This window comes from Cryptomeria japonica, chromosome 8, assembly GCF_030272615.1.
Source record: "Cryptomeria japonica chromosome 8, Sugi_1.0, whole genome shotgun sequence".
Lineage (NCBI taxonomy): Eukaryota > Viridiplantae > Streptophyta > Pinopsida > Cupressales > Cupressaceae > Cryptomeria > Cryptomeria japonica.
Window position 1 is genome coordinate 471132129 of NC_081412.1, and position 21725 is coordinate 471153853.

The 21725-nt window shown below is 35.0% G+C and overlaps 1 protein-coding gene across 1 annotated transcript; it reads left to right on the forward strand.

Moving 5' to 3' along the window:
• Positions 1–13772: 13772 nt before the first annotated feature.
• LOC131079539 (wax ester synthase/diacylglycerol acyltransferase 11) lies at positions 13773–18475 on the forward strand. Its single transcript, XM_058017512.2, has 7 exons — positions 13773–14135; positions 14709–15317; positions 15427–15496; positions 15588–15661; positions 17382–17591; positions 17831–17968; positions 18069–18475. Exons 1-7 carry the CDS (start codon positions 13941–13943, stop codon positions 18198–18200), a joined length of 1428 nt encoding a protein of 475 aa, XP_057873495.2. The 5' UTR covers positions 13773–13940; the 3' UTR covers positions 18201–18475.
• Positions 18476–21725: the final 3250 nt, after the last annotated feature.

Genomic DNA, 21725 nt, shown 5'->3' on the forward strand with positions numbered 1-21725 from the left:
GTTATTTGTTTTATTCTAGAATCTAAGTTTCATGTTTTATACTATTTTTGAATTTCAAATTTTTATAAATAATATTAACATTATATTTAATAGTTATCTCAAACTATTGCAGTTTGCACATCTTTAAAATTTAAATGTCTCTTATTATGGGACTGGCGACATCTGACAACACTCAAGTTCTCAACAGGTATCATCATCTGTCGGATGAGCAAGGATCAACGGCTTAGGGTGGATTTCGGCCCAAATGTGGGTATTGAAAACATTTATGAGAACTTCGCCCGAAATTGAACATTGTAAATTTAATTAAATATAATTAAGTCTATAGTCTATAGACTATAAATCTCTTTTTCGGGCAGAATTTTAAAATGATTAAATAGACTTTAAAAATAGACCCGAAAAGTGTCACGAGTATGGTGACGTGTCATAAAAATGGAAAAAGTTGTGGGACCCACTTCATCTGAAAATAGGTACCATCAACTCGACGACCGTTGGATGAACAAAGATCAACGGCTTAGGGTGGATTTATGCCCGAATGTGGAAAGTGAACACCTTTCTGAGAACTTCGCCCGGAATTGGACATTTTAAATTTAATTAAATATAATTAAGTCCATAAAGCCGAAAAGTGACACGTGTCTGAGTATGGTGACGTGCCAGAAAAATGGCAGAAGTCGTGGGACCCACTACATCTCAAAACAGGTACCATCGACCGTTGGATAAATAAAGATCAATAGCTTAGGGTGGATTTCGGGGCGAACGTGCGAAGTGAACAACTTTCTGAGAACTTTGCCTAGAAAAGTGACACGAGTATGGTGACGTGCCCGAAAACTGGCAGAAGTCATGGGACCCACGACAACTGACAATAGGTACCATCGTCCATTGGATGAGAAAAGATGAACGACTTAGGGTGGATTTCGGCCCGAATGTGGGAAGTGAACACATTTGGGAGAACTTCACCTAGAATTGAACGTATTACATTTAATGTCCTCAGAATTTATACAACATGATTCATAATGTCCTTAGAATTTATACAGAAGTAATGAATGTTTTTTTCTTTGGCATCAAATAGTTATTAATAGTAATTAATAAAATTACAACATGATTCTAGATATTTTGCCCTTTAGGTTTTACATTTTTACTTTTCAGATTTTTCAAAATAAGAGACTCATAAATCATAATCGTCTTTCATTTCATGGACAAACCTGTAAATCAAGGGAGATTTAGAAATAACTACTAGATTGAGGAATGCAAGTTGCAACAAAAACTATCTGTGCCAATCTAGTGAAATAGAAATTCCAATTTCCGAGTAAAATCTAGAACACCTACATCCTACCTTTTTTGCTTTTGGTAATCTCGTGGTCCAATTTGAAGGTTATCATTTTCAGGTTTTTATCTAGCATTATTTTGAATTATTAACAATGATAGTGATGGGGAAAATGGGAAGCAGTAATTCAACAAGAAGCCAAGTGAAAAACAAAATGTACCTAATCGAACTGGTTAAACACCAGGTTTCACTAATGAATACCATGATATTTATGACCCTGCTATCCATGGTGAAAAGCATATCATAGATATTAGATATACATTGTCTAGTAAGGTGGGAGATGCATCCAAGGCAAAATTTACTGTTTTCAACCCAATGTTACAACAAAAAACAAATAAAATCGCATCGTGGGATGTTGCATTGGGAAGCATGGTGTTACCTGAAGTATTCCCTTGCCTTGGATTTGTCATGGTCTGCGCTAAAAATTATGATGAAGATAAAAAAGCAATTGTCAATAAAAATACAAAAGAGGAAATTCTATCCATAAATGAGGGATAATTTTCTCGTTTGTTGAACCTAGGATTTGAAGCCCAAAACTCAAACGTCCAAATTGACCTTGAAAAGATGGCAAGGAATTATGAGAGTCTCGTCCAAGTCATAGAGATTCATTTGTCAAAGCTCTAATAAAGAGTGGTAGTGGTAGTGGTATTGTGTTGGATCAGAATCATAAGCCTCCTTATGATTCTAACATTTTTGTTCCATGGGTTGGGGATAGTATTTCCTTGTTGTCATTTTTCCTGGGATTGGAAAATAATAGGGAAGTGGGTGCAAGACTTCTTGAAATGATTTATAATATCCATTGTGTAGGTCAGCCAGTAAGATATAATTTTATTGAGCACATTGTAAAATCCATGCAAAAACAATTACTAATGATCAAAAAAGGTTCCTATAAGACATTTAGGTTCTCATCCTACTTGTGCTATCTCCTTCTATCCAAGTATCATACAATATTTGAGACCAACAAGCTTCAAATTGTGAGCTATAAGATTGATGAGAAGACTGGGAAGAGAACAGAGTGTCCAATATATGATTGGACCCCAAAGATAAGGATGCATGATAACAGAAAGAACTACAACCATTTTGTAGACTTCTTTTTGGCACCAATGTATAATGAAATTGCAAGAACTCAAATGCCTAGGTTGCTTGTGTCTTATAAAGATTGCATTCAACTTGGAATTTAAATAGAATTGGCTGACTGGTTCTTCATGGAAGAATTCACTGTGTTAAGGTTTTACGGATCGACAGTAAAACCATACAGACTTCCAATACATGTGACAAAGAGGGTATTTGCATTAGAGTATGTACGGCAATTGGAGAGCACAGATAGGCACTTCCATGGTCAGCAAAAGAAGAGCATATTTCTTTCCTTGCCTTTCTCATGTGGAGGGTTCACATTTGAGAGAAAAGCATTCAATGTGGCACATGATTTTTTGATAGTTTTTAACTTTGGTGATGAGGGTCTCTGGCAGTATGATCCAATCGGTGTAGTTCAAGCAAGGCTTAAGAAAAATGGGAACTCTTCAGCATTATGTCAACATGAAAGTAAACCATTGCTAGAAAAGCTTAGAAACAAGGACTCCTAGGATGAGATTAGAAAAGAGGGAGAAAATTGCAGCTAACAATAACATTTCAACAGAATAAATTTCATCACAAATTATGGCATTGCACACACAGAGGACAATAGAGGAGGGTCAAGGCATCCAAAATAGGAGGTCCTACAATTTCTACCTAAAATCTGCTAATCTGTCTAAGGAAACTATTCCCAAATCAATTTTACACAAATATAAAGAGAATTATTGGACTCGAACCAAAATAAATGATTTTTGGAATATGAGGAGGAATCTCGGTGAACCAAAGACAAGTGCAGAATTTGAGAGCATCGACGAGGATGTAGAGTTTAGCAAATTGTGGAATATAGAGCATCCCACAACATCATATGACAGGAGTGAAGATGTTGATTAGTATGAGCCTGAGTTTGAGCCCACTCAAACAACTACAACAGTCCCTAAAATATTAGGTGTAGTCCATGAGGCAATGCAAGACAAATATAGCAAAGGGGAAAGCATTGTGGAAAAAATGGGATTTGAAGGTGGTGGTCTAGGTCCCAGAGGAGAGGGCATTTGGTATCCACTTCAGGTACAAATTCCATCAAGGTCAAAATCAAAAGGTCTTTATAAACCAGTCATTGGACTTGATTCTTCAGATTCATCACTGATAGGTACTACTCATTACCCTCAGAATCCACCTACATTTGTTTCAGGTTCAAATCCACAACCACCACCACATCATGGTATTCCCATTGGTGGTGAATCAAGTGCCACTACCACTGGTGGGGAATCTGGGGATAGTATTCCTATTATTGTTCAGTCAAGTGTCGTTGTGATTGGTGATGTTGGCATGGGTACTACTACTAATATTAGTTGTCTTGGTGTTGGACAAGCGAAACAACAAAATATCTCTCGCAAGAGGCCACTAGAGGTAGATACTCAATCTCATACTATTGAGAATCCTATATCAAGTGCCACTGACACTACAAATCAATCATTTGCAGCTTCAGATCACACACCTCAAAAGACTATGAAAACTACACATAAAAGTGTAAGTGGGAGTGGGACAACATTAGGAACTGTTGTTGGTAATCCTAGTCAACCATTAGTTAAAACCACAGGAATAAGTGGAACTGGAGCCTATAGTATTCCTATGTCACCTTTCAAACATTCAATTGCTTCAGCAAGCCCAGATTTTCAATTTCGTGATTACTATGAAAAATATGAACACACAACAAAAGCAAATAAAGAAAAAAAGAAATCATTTCATAGGGTTTCTATGTCTGAAGTTGTAAACGAATAGCCTACAAGGAAAAGGGTATTTACAACATATGACCCACATAAAGATATGATGGAGTTCATGGTTGTTATGCCCCCGGCCCCATCTAAAGATAAAAATCCACCACAGAATCAGATAGATCCCTCTCAATTTCAAGTTAGCACCCTCCAAATGGATTTTTCCAAAGTACATAATGTGGACAAAATTAGTGTGTCAAAAAGGACTAACGAAGTGGTCTACACTTCACTGCTAAAGGTGGAGAGAGAAAAAAATATACTGGAGAAACAAATAGAAAAGTTACAAGCAGACCTGGAAAACAAAAAATCAAGGAGGAAAGCAACAGATAGCACGTGCAATGATTTACAGAAAAGGATAAAAATTTCGGGCTCTGTAGTAGAAATTGCAGAGCAAGAGAAGAAGGATGCAAAATTGAAGGACCTGATAGAAAAATTGGCTAAAAGCAGTAAAAAAATTGTTGAGGAAAAAGCTAGTTTTCAAAAATTATACAAAAGTTATGAGTTTACTGCCATCGAAATGAGAAAATTACAGGACCTATTAGATCATGGGAAGGAAAAAGAAAAACATTTGCAAGATGAAGTAGAGGAAGAAAGAAAAAAATGTGCACCAATGAAAGAAGACCTGCACAATGCAAATGATAAAATAAAAACTTTGGAGGATAGATTGAAAGATAATATGAAAAATACAACGAAGTATATACAAGAAAACATCTAGCAGCAAATAATGCAGAGGAGTGAGAAGTTGTGTGAATGGTTTCAATTGACCAAAAGTATGAGTCTAATTTTTTTAAAAATCTGTAGCGTCCTAAAATTGCGACACTTGCAATTTTGACTGCATTTGGGTCTTCACGATGGCGGTGCAACGTTGAACTTGAATGGAGACCCCGAAACCTGTTTATAACACCAAAAACTGCATTTTTCTGCACCCTGGCCTGATCCCTCCTTGCACCCTGTTGTCCCAAGAGGTGGGACCATGGCGCTCAGCGCCCTGGTCCTTCTGGACTAGGGCACCCAGCGCCCTGGTCCCCCAGGACCATGGCGCCCAGCGCCCTGGTCCCTGGCCCTATTTTGGACCCGGTCTCTTTTGGGCATCGGGTTTTTAAGTTTGCAATTTGGGAAATAATGTTTCCTGGTCGGCCTAAGGTCGGGAAAATCAGTCTGTCAGCCCTAATTGACAAGTATATAAACTACATTTCCCCTCCCATTTGAGGAAGGTAAAAAAAGAGGAAGAAAATATTCAAGAACAAGACGCGGAAGCGATATTCAAACATTCAAGCATTCAAGCATTCAAGCATTCCTTCAAGCAATTGAGCATTCTAAGTCTCCATTCAAGGCTAAGTGTTGCATTCAAGACAAGGATTCAACCATTGAAGAGGAGATCACATACAACATACAACACACTACATACATTACACCTTCGCATGTAAGAATACAAACATTCTTACAACAAGGTATCAGTACTTGTTTACATTACAAACATTTACAACATTCTCATTTCTTGGTTAATTCCAAAACCGGGGTTTGACCTAAAGGCAACCCTCTCATCCCTAACCCCCCAATCATCCTCTATTTTCTGTGTGTAGGTTGCAGGTACGCGGCTGTAATTGAAGATCTGGAATCCTTGTGCAGAGACGAACAGATCCCCCTTCGTTTTGCGGATTTTTTGGAGGACCGTGTGCACGCCGAGCGCCATCGTCCTGTCAACTTTCGCTCAAATTTGCAGAACAGCACCGTCTCGACATTTTACTGCTAATTCCAGGTCCGCAGCTTCATCCCATAGCCCTATCTCTGCTTATAAGCGAATCTTTCCTACTTTACATGCATTCCTAGTTCAATCTTTCTATCTACATTCTTTACAAAAGAGGGTATCCTTGTTATCACAACCCTTGAAACTCATTTAGAATCCAATCTTGCATTGTGTGGGATTGGATCTTGTGGGTTTCAACCCCTCTTTTGAATGTAAAGTCTCTCCTAAGTGAAAACCATCAACCCTAGTGACTCTCCCTTCTCTCTCCTTGGAGATTGGGGAGGGGAGAACAACTAGGGTTCGATTTTTCCGCTTTACAAAATCAAAAGGCACTATGAGAAGAGTATACATGTTTATTCAAAAGAGGAAATGACAAAAAAGATTCTGAAAGTAGTCTACAGTTCCAGTGACAGCTACTTGGCATCCAAGGGAATTAAGAGCCGCATTGATGCCATAGTTAAGACATCATCTATCATTCAAAAATGCCAGAAGCTAAGGGAAACATTAGAAGTTGTGGAAAGTTGTGGAAAAAAGATAGTGAAGCTGCAAGGAAAGAAAAATAATTTGATTAAACTTGGTTTGCCTAAGCCTATTGACACATCAAATAAATTCATTAGAGAAGAAGCTTACAAAATAAGCATGGAGATAAAAATGAAGTCTAATTTAGACTTGCTTCCAAAGGACACAACTCCCAAAAGATTTTTGGAATTCATCCAACCATTTACAACTCTAAATTTGGTACTGGATGAAACAGTGATGTCAAGTAAATCTTCTAAATATGGAATGTTGATGAAGTTGGAGTTGACTTTCCATAGTTTACAGAATATTGACCTTCCATCAGACGAAGAGTGGAGCACCCTACAAAAACTGGCACAAAATTCTTAATAATCATAGTATGTATTGCACAATTTTCTTCTTTTATTCTTAATTTCAAGCTTTTATGTTTTTTCTGTTTGCTATTTTGCTAATCCAGCCTATGAATGTATGATGCACTCGCTATTGCTATTTTGCTAATCTAGCCTATGAATCTACTTTATGAATAGGAAAAAAACAACACTCGCTATTACTATTTTGATAATCCGGCCTATGAATCTATGATGCACACATTGCATAGTGCAAAACTTCAACCAGTAAATTTGTATTCTCAAATTCTCCCTTTCTTTAACATTTATGCATTTCTCTATTTCTGATTAGTAGGTTTTAGGCACTACTATTATCTATGTTTATTTTGTCATGGCGTGAATTAATATTTAATTTTGAACTCTATTTTTTTAACAGGAGACATCAAACATGCAACAGATGTTAAATTGCTAATACGACCTATGATGGCCATATAAATCTATGCTGAGTTTGTTATTTTGATGTTCAATGTTCACATGTTGCAAACTTGCAATTCGACCTGAAGCTGTTGTTGCTCCCTTGTTTCTATAAAAGAGAATTCAAGGTCATTTGCAATTTTGCAAAAGGTTCTAAAACTTTGTATTCACTTTTGCATGGACATTGGAGAATCACGTAGGAGTTGTTGTTGCTTTCTTGTTTCTATAAAAAGGAATTCAGGGTCATTTGCAAAGGGTTCTGAAACTTTGTATTCACTTTTGTAATTGGCATGGAGAATCACATAGATTGGTGTATTACTATTGAATGAATTGTATCATATGGCTATATTTTGAAAGAATTAATGAAAATCTAAGTTCTTGACATGTGTATTACTATTGAATGAATTGTATCATGTGGTTATGAAATGTATCACACAGATTTGAGACTCAAACATGTATACATAAACAATAAACATCTCTGTATCAATAAACACATTATGGTTTTTTTTTTATTATGCTATTTTAAATCTGGAAATAGAAAGTTGAAAAATACAATTACAAATAAATATTAAATTCTAATTGCAAAAAGTAATATGCTTTTGTAAAATGAATGATGAGATACAGTAATAAGATTAATAAATACCAATCTCTTATAGTTGCCATTCATCCTCATCAAATTCAGTGCTTTCTTGATTCTCGTCTATGGTTTCTTCACTCTAAAAACTCTCTCATCATGGTAAGACATAAATCAACAAGCTTCACATATTCATGCATTGAATCACGCAAGGCTACGTTCTCAGCTATATATTTCCAAAGCCTTGTTATTGATCCCTCTTCGCAGGGGTTCTCCATTTTGGCATATTGTTCTTTCATAGTGTATGCAAAATTAGATGATTGCTCTCAAAGATGAGTTTCGTCTAATATTCCATTTATAGTTACTCCATTCAATTCTCTGGATATGCAAAATTGTTTTATCAAAGTCAGTAGCCTACTTCAAAAATCAGATGCACTGTTGAGGCTCCAATAATGAGGAAACACAATAGACATCGCTTCTAATTTGTGAGGAAAGATCTTATGCAATTTTCTTCATAGAAGTAGTTAAAGTCTCAACAATCTTGTCGAAATCTTATTTTTTAACTCTTGCTAGTTTCTTCTTGGGGCGCTTTCCTGGTTCCTCAGGGTCGACTGTGGCATAGAAGTGCATTGGTATCTCAACTCCCCGTACATTGGCACATACCTCCTCATCTGCACCAATTTGTAAAAAGTTGTCAGGATTGTTCAAATCTATGAGTGTCTGCCACTTACCAAGTTTTTCATCAGATAGTGTTGGTTGATTTCGATAGAGATTGTCGAGGGTCATGCATGTCATCTTACGCAATGTAGAATATTCTGTAATATACAGAGCTTTTTTGGGGCAGCCTTCATAATATTCCTCATTTCCTCTGGCATGGGCAGAAGAGCTACTAAAGTCATGAGTGTCTCTAAATTACTTAACTTGCCAAGAAGTTTAGGAAATTTCGATTGATCTAATTCATCGTGAGTTGTGTGAAATAGTCCAATCAAGGATGGATATTCTGAAAACACTTGATGCGTTGGACCATCCAAAGAGATCCATCTGGTATCATTATCCTTGAGAAGCTTGTTCCCATCAGTTAATCCATCAGTAAAGTGTTGAAATTCCATAAATCACTTGGGACTTCGACAAAAGTGTGAGTAGAGCTCTCTGATTAAAATTTCAATTTTTTTAACCAAAGCAAACTTGCTCACAATTACAAAAGCTATATTCATTATGTGAGCCATGCAGTGAATTGTAGTAATGTACAATGCAAATGAAGTTTCAATCTTTGTACAAAGACCGTTCCTGTGACCTTGCATTACTGAAGCTCCATCTGCTCTAACACAAACCAATTTTTTGACTACCGTCATGTCATCCATACCTCCATATTCAATTAAACTTCTCTTTACTAGTTGAAATAAATTTTCCGATGTCGCACTCTCCTTCATTTTAGCAACAGATAGTAGATGAGGTTGGTGGGTATGATTCTCTACAGTATAAACATGCATGCATACCCATGAAGTATTGTCTACTGCAGTAATTTCATCTAAAGAAAATGCAATGAAGTTTGACTCTCTTATTTTTTCCTGTACATCTTCTTTTTCAACCTCAGCAAGACAACTTACCCATTCCCATCCACTGTTTACTAACCAGTGTCTATTAGGATAGTTAGAAACTTTCAAAAACTGTAATAAACCACTAATTGATGGGAAATCTGTCATAACACGCCCTCTACTCAAAATATGAAAAACAACACTTAACTGAACAACTTTTCCCAGATGTTCTATTTGCATTACTTTTCCAAAAATAGCTTCAATAGAACCTTTAACTTCATCAGGCTTCCTCTGTAATTTCTCATGAAAATAATACCCTTCGGCATTCCTCACATGCTTACATTCCTCCTTTTTTTTCCATCTTATCACTGATTTTTCAACCCCGTCTATCATTTGTTTTTCATAAACTTTACCCATATGCTTTTCTATGGTGTCAAATTTTAGCTGCAACCTAATTTCCTTGTTATGTTTCGAAGTGCAAATCTTACACCTGCATTCTATTGGAGGCTCACCTTCAATTGGATTCTCCACTGGTTTAATGAATGGATACTTTGATGCCCAATTAATTTGAAAATTCCTCACTGACATATCCCACTCCCGATCCTTTTTTGATTGTGGTTTACCCTTTTTTGATATGGCTTTTCTTTTCCCCTTCTGTGCATTATCATCAATGGCATTATCACCCAAGTCGATTATATCATTCTAGCTAACTTGGGTATCTACCAGATAATCTTCTTCAAGATCATCCTGATCTGAGATATCAGGTTCGCCGTCGTCTTCAACATGCGATGTAGGTGGGGAATTGTGTACTTGTACTTGTGATGATGTACCTTCCTGATTTTCACCATAATCTTTTCCAATGCCAAAGTATGAAGACAACGTTCTGCTTTTTGTTGGCCTCTCTTGGCCTTCCCCACATTCAGGTTTCCTACCCTCTTCCTGTTTGACATCTCCAATGAAATAAAGGCTGCCAAAAAAATATCAATTTGTTGAAGAAGCAATAATAGACTATAATGTATAATATACCACTTCAAAAATGTGATCACCCACCTTTAGGCTTTAGGTCACTAGCAGTCGCCAATGCAGTCAACAACAATGATTTTCCTTGGTCTAAAACTTCGCTATTGATCAAAATTCAGAGCCTAGAACCCACCAGATTATGTTGAGATAGATCTGATCTTTGCATGTATTTAAATTTTATACCAATCCTTATATGGCGAATTCCATGGGAATTTTCTATGGTATAAAAATATTTGGTGAATCCCGCGTAACTATAACACGACTTATGTAATTTTTGAAGCGATTATAGGTCATCCAAATACGACTTATGTAATTTTTTAGGCGATTATAGGTCGTCCAAATAATAGGCAAATACAATATAGTTGGCGAAAGTTGGGGTGAATGGAGACACGCGTCAGCAAGATGTTGGGCTAATTGGGTCCCCCTCGCTAACAAATCTTCACATGCCTATAGGCGAATTAAAGTCATATATTAAGGCAACCTCGGAGAGTGTAGGCGAAACAATTAAATTTACCATGTGTCCCCATATATTTTATTGGTGAAATCGTTGCATAGAAACATTTAACTGCATAAAACATATGGCGACCGGGCCATGACTTTGACGGAAATTGATAATGTTTTGGCGACATGCCCCCCCGGTCGGTACAAAATATTCACCATTTCCGGCATGGTTGACGTGAAAAATTTGCCATTGGTGAATATTCGCCACTAAAGTAAACTTTGATGCCATTCAGTTGAGATACATTAGTACTGATGAGCAGATGACATACATTCTCACCAAGCCTCTCTCTAGGATAAAGTTTGTGTACTTTCGAGATTTAAGCTTGATATGGTGGAGAATGAAGCCCTAGATGAGATTGAGTCTCAACATCATTGATCTATTTATATACTAATGCATTCTTCTCTTTGAGAGAAAAGTTAGTGTTAGATGTTGTTAATGCATTTCTCTTTGAGAGAGATTTGAGGTGAGAGTCCTTATTTTCACCCTCTTGGATGAGCCATGGTGGATCCACCCTTCGAGATGAGTCATGGTGGATGTCATGTGTGTGACGCCACGACAACATCATGTGAGAGAGTCTATGATGATTTTCTTGTACTTGTGCGTTCACCCTCTAGGATGAGCCATGGTGATTATCATTATGAGGTGACAATCTCACAATGATGAACACTTGTGAATTTTACCATCATTGTGAGGTGACAATCTCACAATAATGGTTGATATTATGGTGAGGTGATATCTCTTCTTTCACCATTTATGAGAGTAGCCATAATGGTTGATATCACGATGAGGTGATATCTCTTCTTTTACCATCCATGGGAGTAGCTATGATGGTCGATATCACAATGAGGTGATATGCTATCACGATAAGGTGATAATCTTCTCTCACACATGGGTGTAGATATTCTGTTAGTCATCACTATGAGGTGATATGACTTATAAATATCGAGAAGGATTCCTCCCTAGCTAAGAGGGAGTGTTGATGATGTTATAGCTAAGGTTGGATCTTTCAAAGGGCCAACTCATAAATATGCAAGTAGTCATTCGACTTTACATATTTAATATATGCCTCTCTTGTCGATGTTGGATCTACCTTATGAGAATAGCCATTGTGGTTGACATCTCGATGAGGTGATATGTCTTGTGTAGCTGGAAGTATCCTCCCTAGCTGAGAGGGAGTGTTGAAGATTGGCACCGTCGGTCATCATTTCTAGCTTGAGGAAGACAAATATGTAAGTAGCCTATTCGTCTTAGAGGGAGTGTTGATGCTATGGTCAAATTCCATTAGGCCGACATAGACAACATAAAGGTTGTGATAATATAATTATTGTGATATAATAATTATATTAATAATATAGTAATTAAATTGATAATATAATTATATATTATATTTTTTGTGATATTATTATTATTATGAGATAATATAATTATATTTTAATTATATTGTATAATTATTATATTATATTAATAATATTATAATTGGTGCCACTTGGAAGAGTGGCGTCCCTTGGTAAAGGGGAACCACAAAAGGTATAAAGGAAGATTAACAACACAAAATCTAATATATTGTGAAGAAGCAGTGCTCGGGGAGACAATCATGTATTGTTTATGGCTGGGAGGGAAAATCAGTACCCATGGTTAATTGAGCACCATAAATCTAACATGTTTTTGTGGTTGTTTGACAGTTGGTTAGACTCTGATTTGCTACCAATTATCTTTTTGTTAGATTTGGGTTTCGGGTCCTTGTAAAACCCGTTTATCTTAATCAAAAACAAGAAAGTCTACAAATTTATTATTTGACAAACTAGAAAACTTAATATTTACTTGTTGGTAGATAAAAAAATTCTCAATTTTTCTAGATTTTTTTATTTTACCAAATTATTATTTGTAGACAAAACTTTAATATTTACATATTTATAGTGGATGAGATAAGATTTCTCTATATTTAATATAGATTTTCTAATTTTTATATCTTGTGAGATGAGACATCACATTTAATGGTTAAGTGAAGTACGAAATTATTTACTTGTTTATAGTTGATAAGATAAGATTTCTCTAGATTTTTATAGGTTTGCAGACAAAAAAAATTATTATTTACTTGTTTATAGTGGATGAGATAAGATTTCTCTAGATTTTTATAAATTTTCTTATTTGTATATCTTGTAGATGAAACATTGCATTTATTTTTATATAAAGTATGAAATAAATTACTTTTAAAATGTTAGCATCATAGACAAAAAGAAAAAAAAAACAATTTCACAAAGATTTTCATTATATTAGTCAATAGGAAAAAAGAATAAATAATATTTATAAAATAATTAAATTAGAAATCTAATTTTCAACTTTAAAGAAAATTGCACATAATAGATGTAGAAGTATTCCTACAGAAGGTAGGAACTAATAATACATATTCCAAATAGATTTAACATTTTTTTAAGATTATTTTTGAACTAAGAAAGACATAACTGATTAGACCATATCCTTAGTGGATGCGTCTATTCTAGCTTCAAAACGACAGTACGGATTAACTAACACGCGTGTTAGTCGCTTGTTTTACACCGTCGATTTTGCAATTAACGACTGCGATTGACTAACATGTCGCTAACGCTGTAAGAAAAGTCTGTTTTGGAGCCAGAATAGCTTCAGCCATCCTTAGTACCCAAATAGCCTAAAGAATAAATATTTAACTTGTAACTCAATAAGAGATTGGTGAATTTAATATGCCATTTAAGAACTTTAAGTGCATAAAGATAAGGTAGATGGGTAGTGGCAGTTGTTCTCACGAGGGAACTGCTAAATAGCACTTGATATCTGTGATCTTACTGTGTAATGGCTATTAAGCGTGTATCAACAGCGCAGAGAATTAGATTCGGCAAACTTTGAAACTAGTACGATAGCATTGCGCACAAGTTAAAGATTTCCTCTACCAAGTTACTTGAAAGGGCCACAGTTATTTTGTTTCTGTAGAGAAAGGACCACAGTTATAAATTTACATCTTTGAAAGTGTAGAACTACTTCGATCCACATTGTGGCTCACAAGCTCCGATAGCTAGGCAGTCTGAATCACTGCATTCCATTCAATTCAATGGCAGTTAAGCTAAGCACCATGAAAAATGAGAATGATGATGTGAGTCCAATAGGAGAAATTTTCAACACTACTTCATTTGACCTGTGCATTCACGCCGTTTTTGAGCTCGACAAACCAGTCGACATCTCTCATGCAAAGAAAGCAATCCAAGAAATTCTTCTCCCTCGAGGCCCGAGGTTCTCCTGTATTGTGGTAAAGTTCTTTCTTGTGATTCTAAATACTATTTTCATTAAAGATATCAATTTTCCACAATTCATGGTAAATTATTGCAGAGTTTCTGAATTCGATTGTGTTAACAAGTTTTTAACCATCATCGTTTCAGATCACACTCTGTGATCCATCATCATGATGTAAGAGAGCACAAGGATAAAAAATGATATGGATTTGATTGTGTTATCAAATTTTTTACCATCAACTTTTCGAGTCACACTCTGTGATCCATCATCAGGATGTAAGAGAGCAAAAGGATCACAACTCTGTGATCCTAGTTGTGATCATTTTGCTCTTGATCATTTTGCTCTCTTACATCCTGATGATGGATCACAGAGTGTGATCCGAAATGTTGATGGTAAAAAAACTTATCATTTCTTATCCTTGTGCTCTCTTACACCCTGATGATGGATCACACGGTGTGATCCGAAATGTTGATGGTAAAAAACTTGTTAACACAATCGAATCCAAAAGCAATAATTTACCATTTTCATGTCTAACCAAAAATAAATAAGGTTCAAATCGTAATCCTTTTTTTAAAATGTGTGCTTGCAGACTAAGAATGAGAAGGGGGTGCTGCAATGGCAGACAACAGAAGTGAATATAGACGACCATGTTTTTCTTCCAGAGTTTCCTGCCGGTCACATGGTATACGATAAGTTTGTGGAGGATTATATTTCTGATATGCATATAAGAAAGCTTCCTCTGTCTCGCCCTCTTTGGGAGTTCCACATCCTTAACTACAAAACCACAACCGCAGAATCCACACTCATCCTAAATCTGCATCATATGCTGGGAGATGGTATTTCTCTTATGTCTCTAGTTATAGCCTGCTCTACCAAAGACGATAATCCTGCCCTTCCACCAAGCTTTACTTTCTCTTCCCAACAGAAAAAGCCTCCTGCACAAATTCATGAAAGTTCATACACTGGTTGGCTTGGCTTGAACTTTTTTTACAGAATATGGCGTCTTATGTTCACCCTTTTGGCTGTAATATTTTGCACTTTACACGACCTTATTGTTAGTTTTCTACGTTTGACATGGATGGAGGATAGCAGGTTTCTCATTCGGGGGCCTCCTGGTGTAGAAATGTTGCCTAAAGTTATGGCATCTGCCACCTTTCCGCTACAAGATGTTAGAAAAATAAAGAATTATGTTGGAGGGGTAAGTTCCATCTCTTACGCAAGCATTTTTGCTAGCCTTGTTGTTTCTACTTGCGTTATAATTTCAGTTCGGTCTGTGAATTTGATTATGATTTTGATTTTATTGACAGAGCGTTAATGATGTGATAATGGGTGTTGTGTTCTGTGGGTTTCGACGCTACTGTGACATGGTTCTTCCTGGTCTGTTTCTTAATCAAATAACTCAGTCTCCTTTTGTATATGGTCTTGAAAACTTTCAGCTCATTCAATATTGTTGCTTTGATGAATGCAGACCCAAAGCAAACAGAGAATTTGAGAGTAACAGCTCTCGCTCTGATGAACTCAAGATCGCAGCCTGGCTTAAAGGTTTTGTAGATATTTTCTTATTTTTCACGATCAAGGCATTGCATTGAGGTTTAAAGAGTTTTTCATATCGCCTCTGTTTTTTTGTTTTCTCTGTTCCTGCGTTTCTTTGCTTGTCAGGTTTTTATTTAGATAATGCTTTTGTCCAACAGTCCTGGAAGACAGTAGTTTTTTATGAAAGACAAGTGTTGCTTATATTTAATGGAGTAAAACAGCCAGTTTTTCTGTGTCAGCTGCTCAACTGTTTGTATGAGTGAATTGGTGACACTCCAACTGTAGGTTATGTGATGTGACTGTTTATTCCTTTATCGATCATATTAATGATTTGTTCCTATTATTTCCAAATGTACAGGGTTTATAGTACTTACGTTTTTTACCAAAAACCAATATGTGGTAGGAGTTATGAAATCGAGACCTAACACGCATTACTAGGGGAAAGGACCCAGTAGTTGAGCATGTACCAATTGTTGTGAGGGTTGTTGATACTTTTTGTTCCAAAAATTGAACAAATAAAACCTATTGTTTGAAACAAAAAATATCAATTTTTGTTAGGAAATGTACCAACAGTTGTTAGGAAATGTACCAATAGTTGTTAAGAAATGTACTAATATTGTAAAAAGTAACCAATCAGGTGATGCCATGTCAGCTGCACAACTATTGGGGTCTCTTTTGCACGCCTATTGGTCTCACTTTTTTGGGGGCTGTTTTGGACACCTTGGCAAAAAGCATGCTGATGTGGCATCATATTTGATGACGTGGCCCTGAAACCTTAGTTATTAGCAGGAGACTTGCCAAGTAAGCTGCTGTAAAAAAATCGGAGTGATTTGAAATTTCCAAGTAGGATTTTGAGAAGCGCGAAGTTAGGGTGCACGACTACTGGGTCCTTTCCCCTAACCTTTATCCCAATAAACTCTCCATGTCCTCCATCTACGTGGAGTAAATTCAGAGGAATCAAATCTGTAGCTATCCCACTTTTCAATGACTTGAACACCTGGTCTACCCTGAGAGCTAAAACTTTACTAGATTTTGATTGTAATAGACATGGATTTTCTACGTCCATGAAATTGGTGTATAAATATTGTAAGATTTTAATTTTATATTTATGAATCCGAAAACACTCCACTAAATTTTGATTTTATCAATTATTTATCAAGCTGTAATAACACCACTGACAAAAACAATGAATTCTTATATTAAGAAGAGTCAGAAACCAGATCTTATATGATTGAGAAAGACAGTTTACTGTCAACAATTTTTATCAATATTGCGGAGCATACTCAATGAACTATATTCATTCTACTATGAGTGCTGGAGAGAAGAATGTATCTGCATAAACGTTTTTTCTATGATCATTATGAAGGTAAAGTGACTGGAGACGAAAATGAATTTATTGTAGAATACAATTCGAAACGCTATAGAAAGGCAAATAAAGAAATTTTCAAGTGTAACAATTGATTGATTTGATATGATATGATAATTCCTTTAAAAAAAGCTGTCGACTTACAAGTCACAGAACATTTATTACTTTCTCTTTAAGAATGCTATCCTATTAAATGCATCCTTGAAATGGCATCACGGTCAACGATGAGCTCATTAAGGTTGTGGGAACAAGTTTCAGGGCTTAAATTTTACCAGATGTCAGCACAGAAAGTGCTAGCTGTTACTGGATGCCTATTGATAATTGAGTTCTAGTTTATTTGACTTAAAAATAAAACTGGTGCAGAGCCTGGAGGAGATGACAAAATCCAGAACAAAAGCTCCCTGGGGAAACCGGTGGGGATTTTTGCAGCTGCCAGTACCTATGGAAGGGTTTGAGAATCCTATGGAGTATGTCGTAAGGGCAAAGCGGATGGCAGATAAGAAGAAAATGTCCCTTGCAGTCATTGTAACCAACAAAGTGATAAGCTATATCACACGATTCAGAGGTCCAAAGGTAAGTATATCACCTCATAGATACGTATCTACTTTAAAGCTGTAACCCTAATCCGAAGAGAAATATGATCGTGCTTTGTATTTTGTGTAACCCTATAAAAGTTGTAACCCTAATTGAAAGAGAAATGTGATTGTACTTTGTATTTTGTGTAACCCTAATACTTTGGATTTTAAAGCTGTAAACCTAATCGAAAGAGAAATATGATCGTACTTTCTATATTGTGTTTTTTATTTTGACAGATTACAGCTAATGCGCTGTACAATACGCTGGCCAATACTACTTTTACTGTAACGAATATGAATGGGCCTGCAGAGAAGATGAAGTTGGCAGGATACGGAGTAAGAAGTGGGTTTTTCTCAGTGTCAGGCGTTCCTCAGGTGAAGTGATTGTTATGCAACTAAGATTTGCTGCAAAACGATGGATCTTTTTTAATTTTCTAACAGAGTAATTAATGGGCGGAGTCATTTGTTTCTCCAGACTATTCTTGTGACGTGTATGAGTTACGCAGACAACATAAGAATGCAAGTGATCACAACGAAGGGTTATGTGGATGCAAAGAAGCTTTCTAAATGCTTTGAGGAAGCATTTTTGGAGATCAGAGATGCCTGATATAAGAAAAAATAGCGTTGCTTACTGATTAGAGACATTAGATTTCTATGATTTGTAATGACTATTATGTTCCATGTTAGATTTAATTGCGTGCAATTTGTTTACATCAATATCGTTAATTACATTCTGTGAATCATCATCCAAATGATGTGATGATTTATTGAATGTCTACTTTATTTATATTCATAATATAGCAACTATTTCTATGATAATGATAACAGTTCTATGTTAAATTTTGAATATTATTTAAATGATGATAAAGATATTTATATTTATTTGGTGAAAATTTATATTCATATTTTTTTTATTTATTTTATAAATATTTATAGTGGTATTATATATTTATGTGGTATGTTTTTGTGTAAGTTTCAATCTTATTAATATTATTTTCATTTATATATCATCTGAAGCTTTCATGATGGGGAATGCAAAGTAGATGATCATATAAAAAGTAGAGAAAATTTAAACTATATAGAAAAATTTGTAAGTATTCATCATATATATTATAGATTCTTAATACATTACATTAATGATGAATTCCAAAAAGAAATAACAAATATCAAAATTTAATTGTTTTCATAGTTCATTATCAATATACATGTGATATATAAAAAGCATGCAAGTCACAACAAAATGTCTCAAGGTTGAAGTTTCATTTTTATTTTTATCTGCTTGCAAGAAGTTTGGACCTAAGTTGTTGATTTGGTGATGGAGGTGGGTATGAGAATGGGGATTTTGTATATATATGCATGTGTGTGAAACTGAATACACATATTTTATAACAATAATAACATTGGAATCTTCGATTCTACAATCTATGATCAATGACATTATGATAGTCATAATGATATTGTTTAAATTGTTACTTTTGGTCTCCACTTTTAGACTTATATTGTAATCGATTTTCTTTATGTGATATGATATCCCAATAATTAGTGCTGGTTGGGAATGGAGACCCTAATAGGGTTGAGGAGCAACACACCTCATGGGGGTTTGGAGGCAATGTGTTTACGAGGATTGAGGGGTAACATATTTCATAGCGGTTTAGGTGTAATGTACGTATTGGGGTTGAGGGGTACTGTCCCAAAGGAGCTTTGAAGGAAATGCCTCTAGTATGTTCCTTGTCACAATATAGGGTGGATTGAGGGGTGGAGCTTTCACCACTTATCCCAAATTAAGAGCTTTGAAATCATATTTTTAAAGTGTTGGGTTCTTTTTAAAATAAAATGTATAACTTTTCATGGGATGGTTTTGTCTTTGGAATAAGTTATCCTCTTTGAATTTTTTAGCATGTTCCCAATTTTTGTGGGATATCCCTTACATTTTCATACCATTTAGGTACACTATGGGCATGCCCCTAAGGTGTCCCTACATCCTTGGAATGTTTTGGAAATGGGGATACCAAAAAATGCTTGAGATGTGTCCCCCAAATTTCCTTATTTATATATTATTACATATGTGTTAATTGTATTTATTAGTCACTTTCATGTATTTGATCTTTGTTTCAATCTGTTTTTCTTTATCTTATTCATAATTTAATGATGCAAGTAAACTTCTGACTTGAACATTTGAATTGTTGTGTGGTGACATAGACACATGTTACTTGTTACTATATCTTGATATTATGAACAATATAAATTTTTTAATAACATTGAAAATTGTAACTTTTGATTTGGGAAAATATAATATGAGTTAAAAGTGGAGCCACTAACTAAAATATTATACAATAATTATATTATATAAATATTGTAATAATTATATTACTATTACATGTTATTTACTATTATTATATTATATAATATTACAATATTTTTATCATATTATACTATGTTGTTAATTATTTTATAATTTTATTTTTATTATAATTTTAGCACAAAGGTCAAAAAGTACACATTTCAAAGTATCGCTTGATACCTAACTAAAGATATTCCAGTAACCGTCAACTCAAAATCCCTAGTACTTGTTGACAGATGTTCCAATAGTGGTGCACAAATGGGCCAATTATGAACAAAAAAATTACAAAAAATGATAGGCTATTGGTACAGAACAAATTTATTAATGGTGTTTTCACTATGACAGCTATTGGAGGGTCAACATGACAATAAGATGACGGTCATTAGAAATATGTTATCTATTGATACTCTTTGGTGCAGAAGCACTTAGACATCAAGACATTGGAGGAGATCCTGAGAGATATTTTAATCCATATGTTTGGATATGATATTCAATGTAATAAAATCAAATGTAATGCCTAAGGGCAAACAAAATTGTAAAATTGTCATTTAGTTGTCATTTTAAGAGTCATGTGATGTGTTTTGTAAAGCCATGAAGTCATTTATTCAAAAATGTAAAAGTTGTCAACTTGACAATAAAATGTTGTCAAGCAAAGTTGCAAAAATGCAACAAAAGTTGAAAAGGGGTTAAAAGTTGGTTATGAGAGGTATTTGTAAGGTCAAAACTGACCAAAAGTCTATAAAAATTTATTTTATGGTCGGTCCAAATCATAAAGAAAAGAAAGGAAAGAAAGGAGAACATTTTGATACATTTTGGTGCATTCTACTATTGTTATTTTGATTGGCTTTCCAGTTTTTATGTTGGTTCCAGGTCTTGCACGACCATGTATGACCTGGAAACCTTTGTAAATGTATAATTAATGGTTAGATATGTGAAGTACCTTTCTTTTCCTTTTTATTTGGAGTGATTATGTTTCTAAATGAAGAATTTATGGAAGTTTTGGTGAAATTTGTTGTTTGCAGATTTGAGGTTCCCTGAGAACAGTCATGTTGCAGCATATGGTACGGATTCATATGAAATTATTATGACCTCTAAATAGATTCATTGGATAGATATGTGAATTATCTTTCATTTCCATTTGGTTTGAGTCATTTTTATTTAGATTTATGGAAGTTATGAAGATTGTGGTGAAAACTGGTTTTAAAAGGTCTTCAATGGAGTTGCAGGCAATGGTTTGATATTATCTCATGATTTAACCATTGGAAAATTTAATGGATTACATATTCTGAATCTATATTCATATATATTTTATATGAAATTGGTTTGGTGTCTTTTGGTTATTTTTTGTGAAAGATATTTGATGCCCTAGACGGACTGAGCATGCACATGTCTAATTTGGGGACAGCAGAAATGGGTCTCGGTGCAGAGACCATAATGTTTAATCTAACCATTGGATTCTCCTAAGTTTTGGATATGTTTTAATAAGGCTAGTTATATACAATTTCACCAAAGGGATTTGCAAAATAATATCTGGGTCAAAAGTTATGAATGACAGAATACAGGTCTATGACTGGGAACTTTAAAGATTGAAATGTGAAACATGAATATGGGTTATTGCATTAAGTTGATATTAATGAAGAGATGATTGAAAGAAGTTGTTAGTTTGCCTCTAAAGAATGAGTTTAAATGGATATTGATATTTGAATATGCAGATAGCGAATAAGTCTTTGTTCCCTTTGCATCACTCTTCCCCAACAATTGTTATTGAAAATCACAAAACTAATCTGTCCA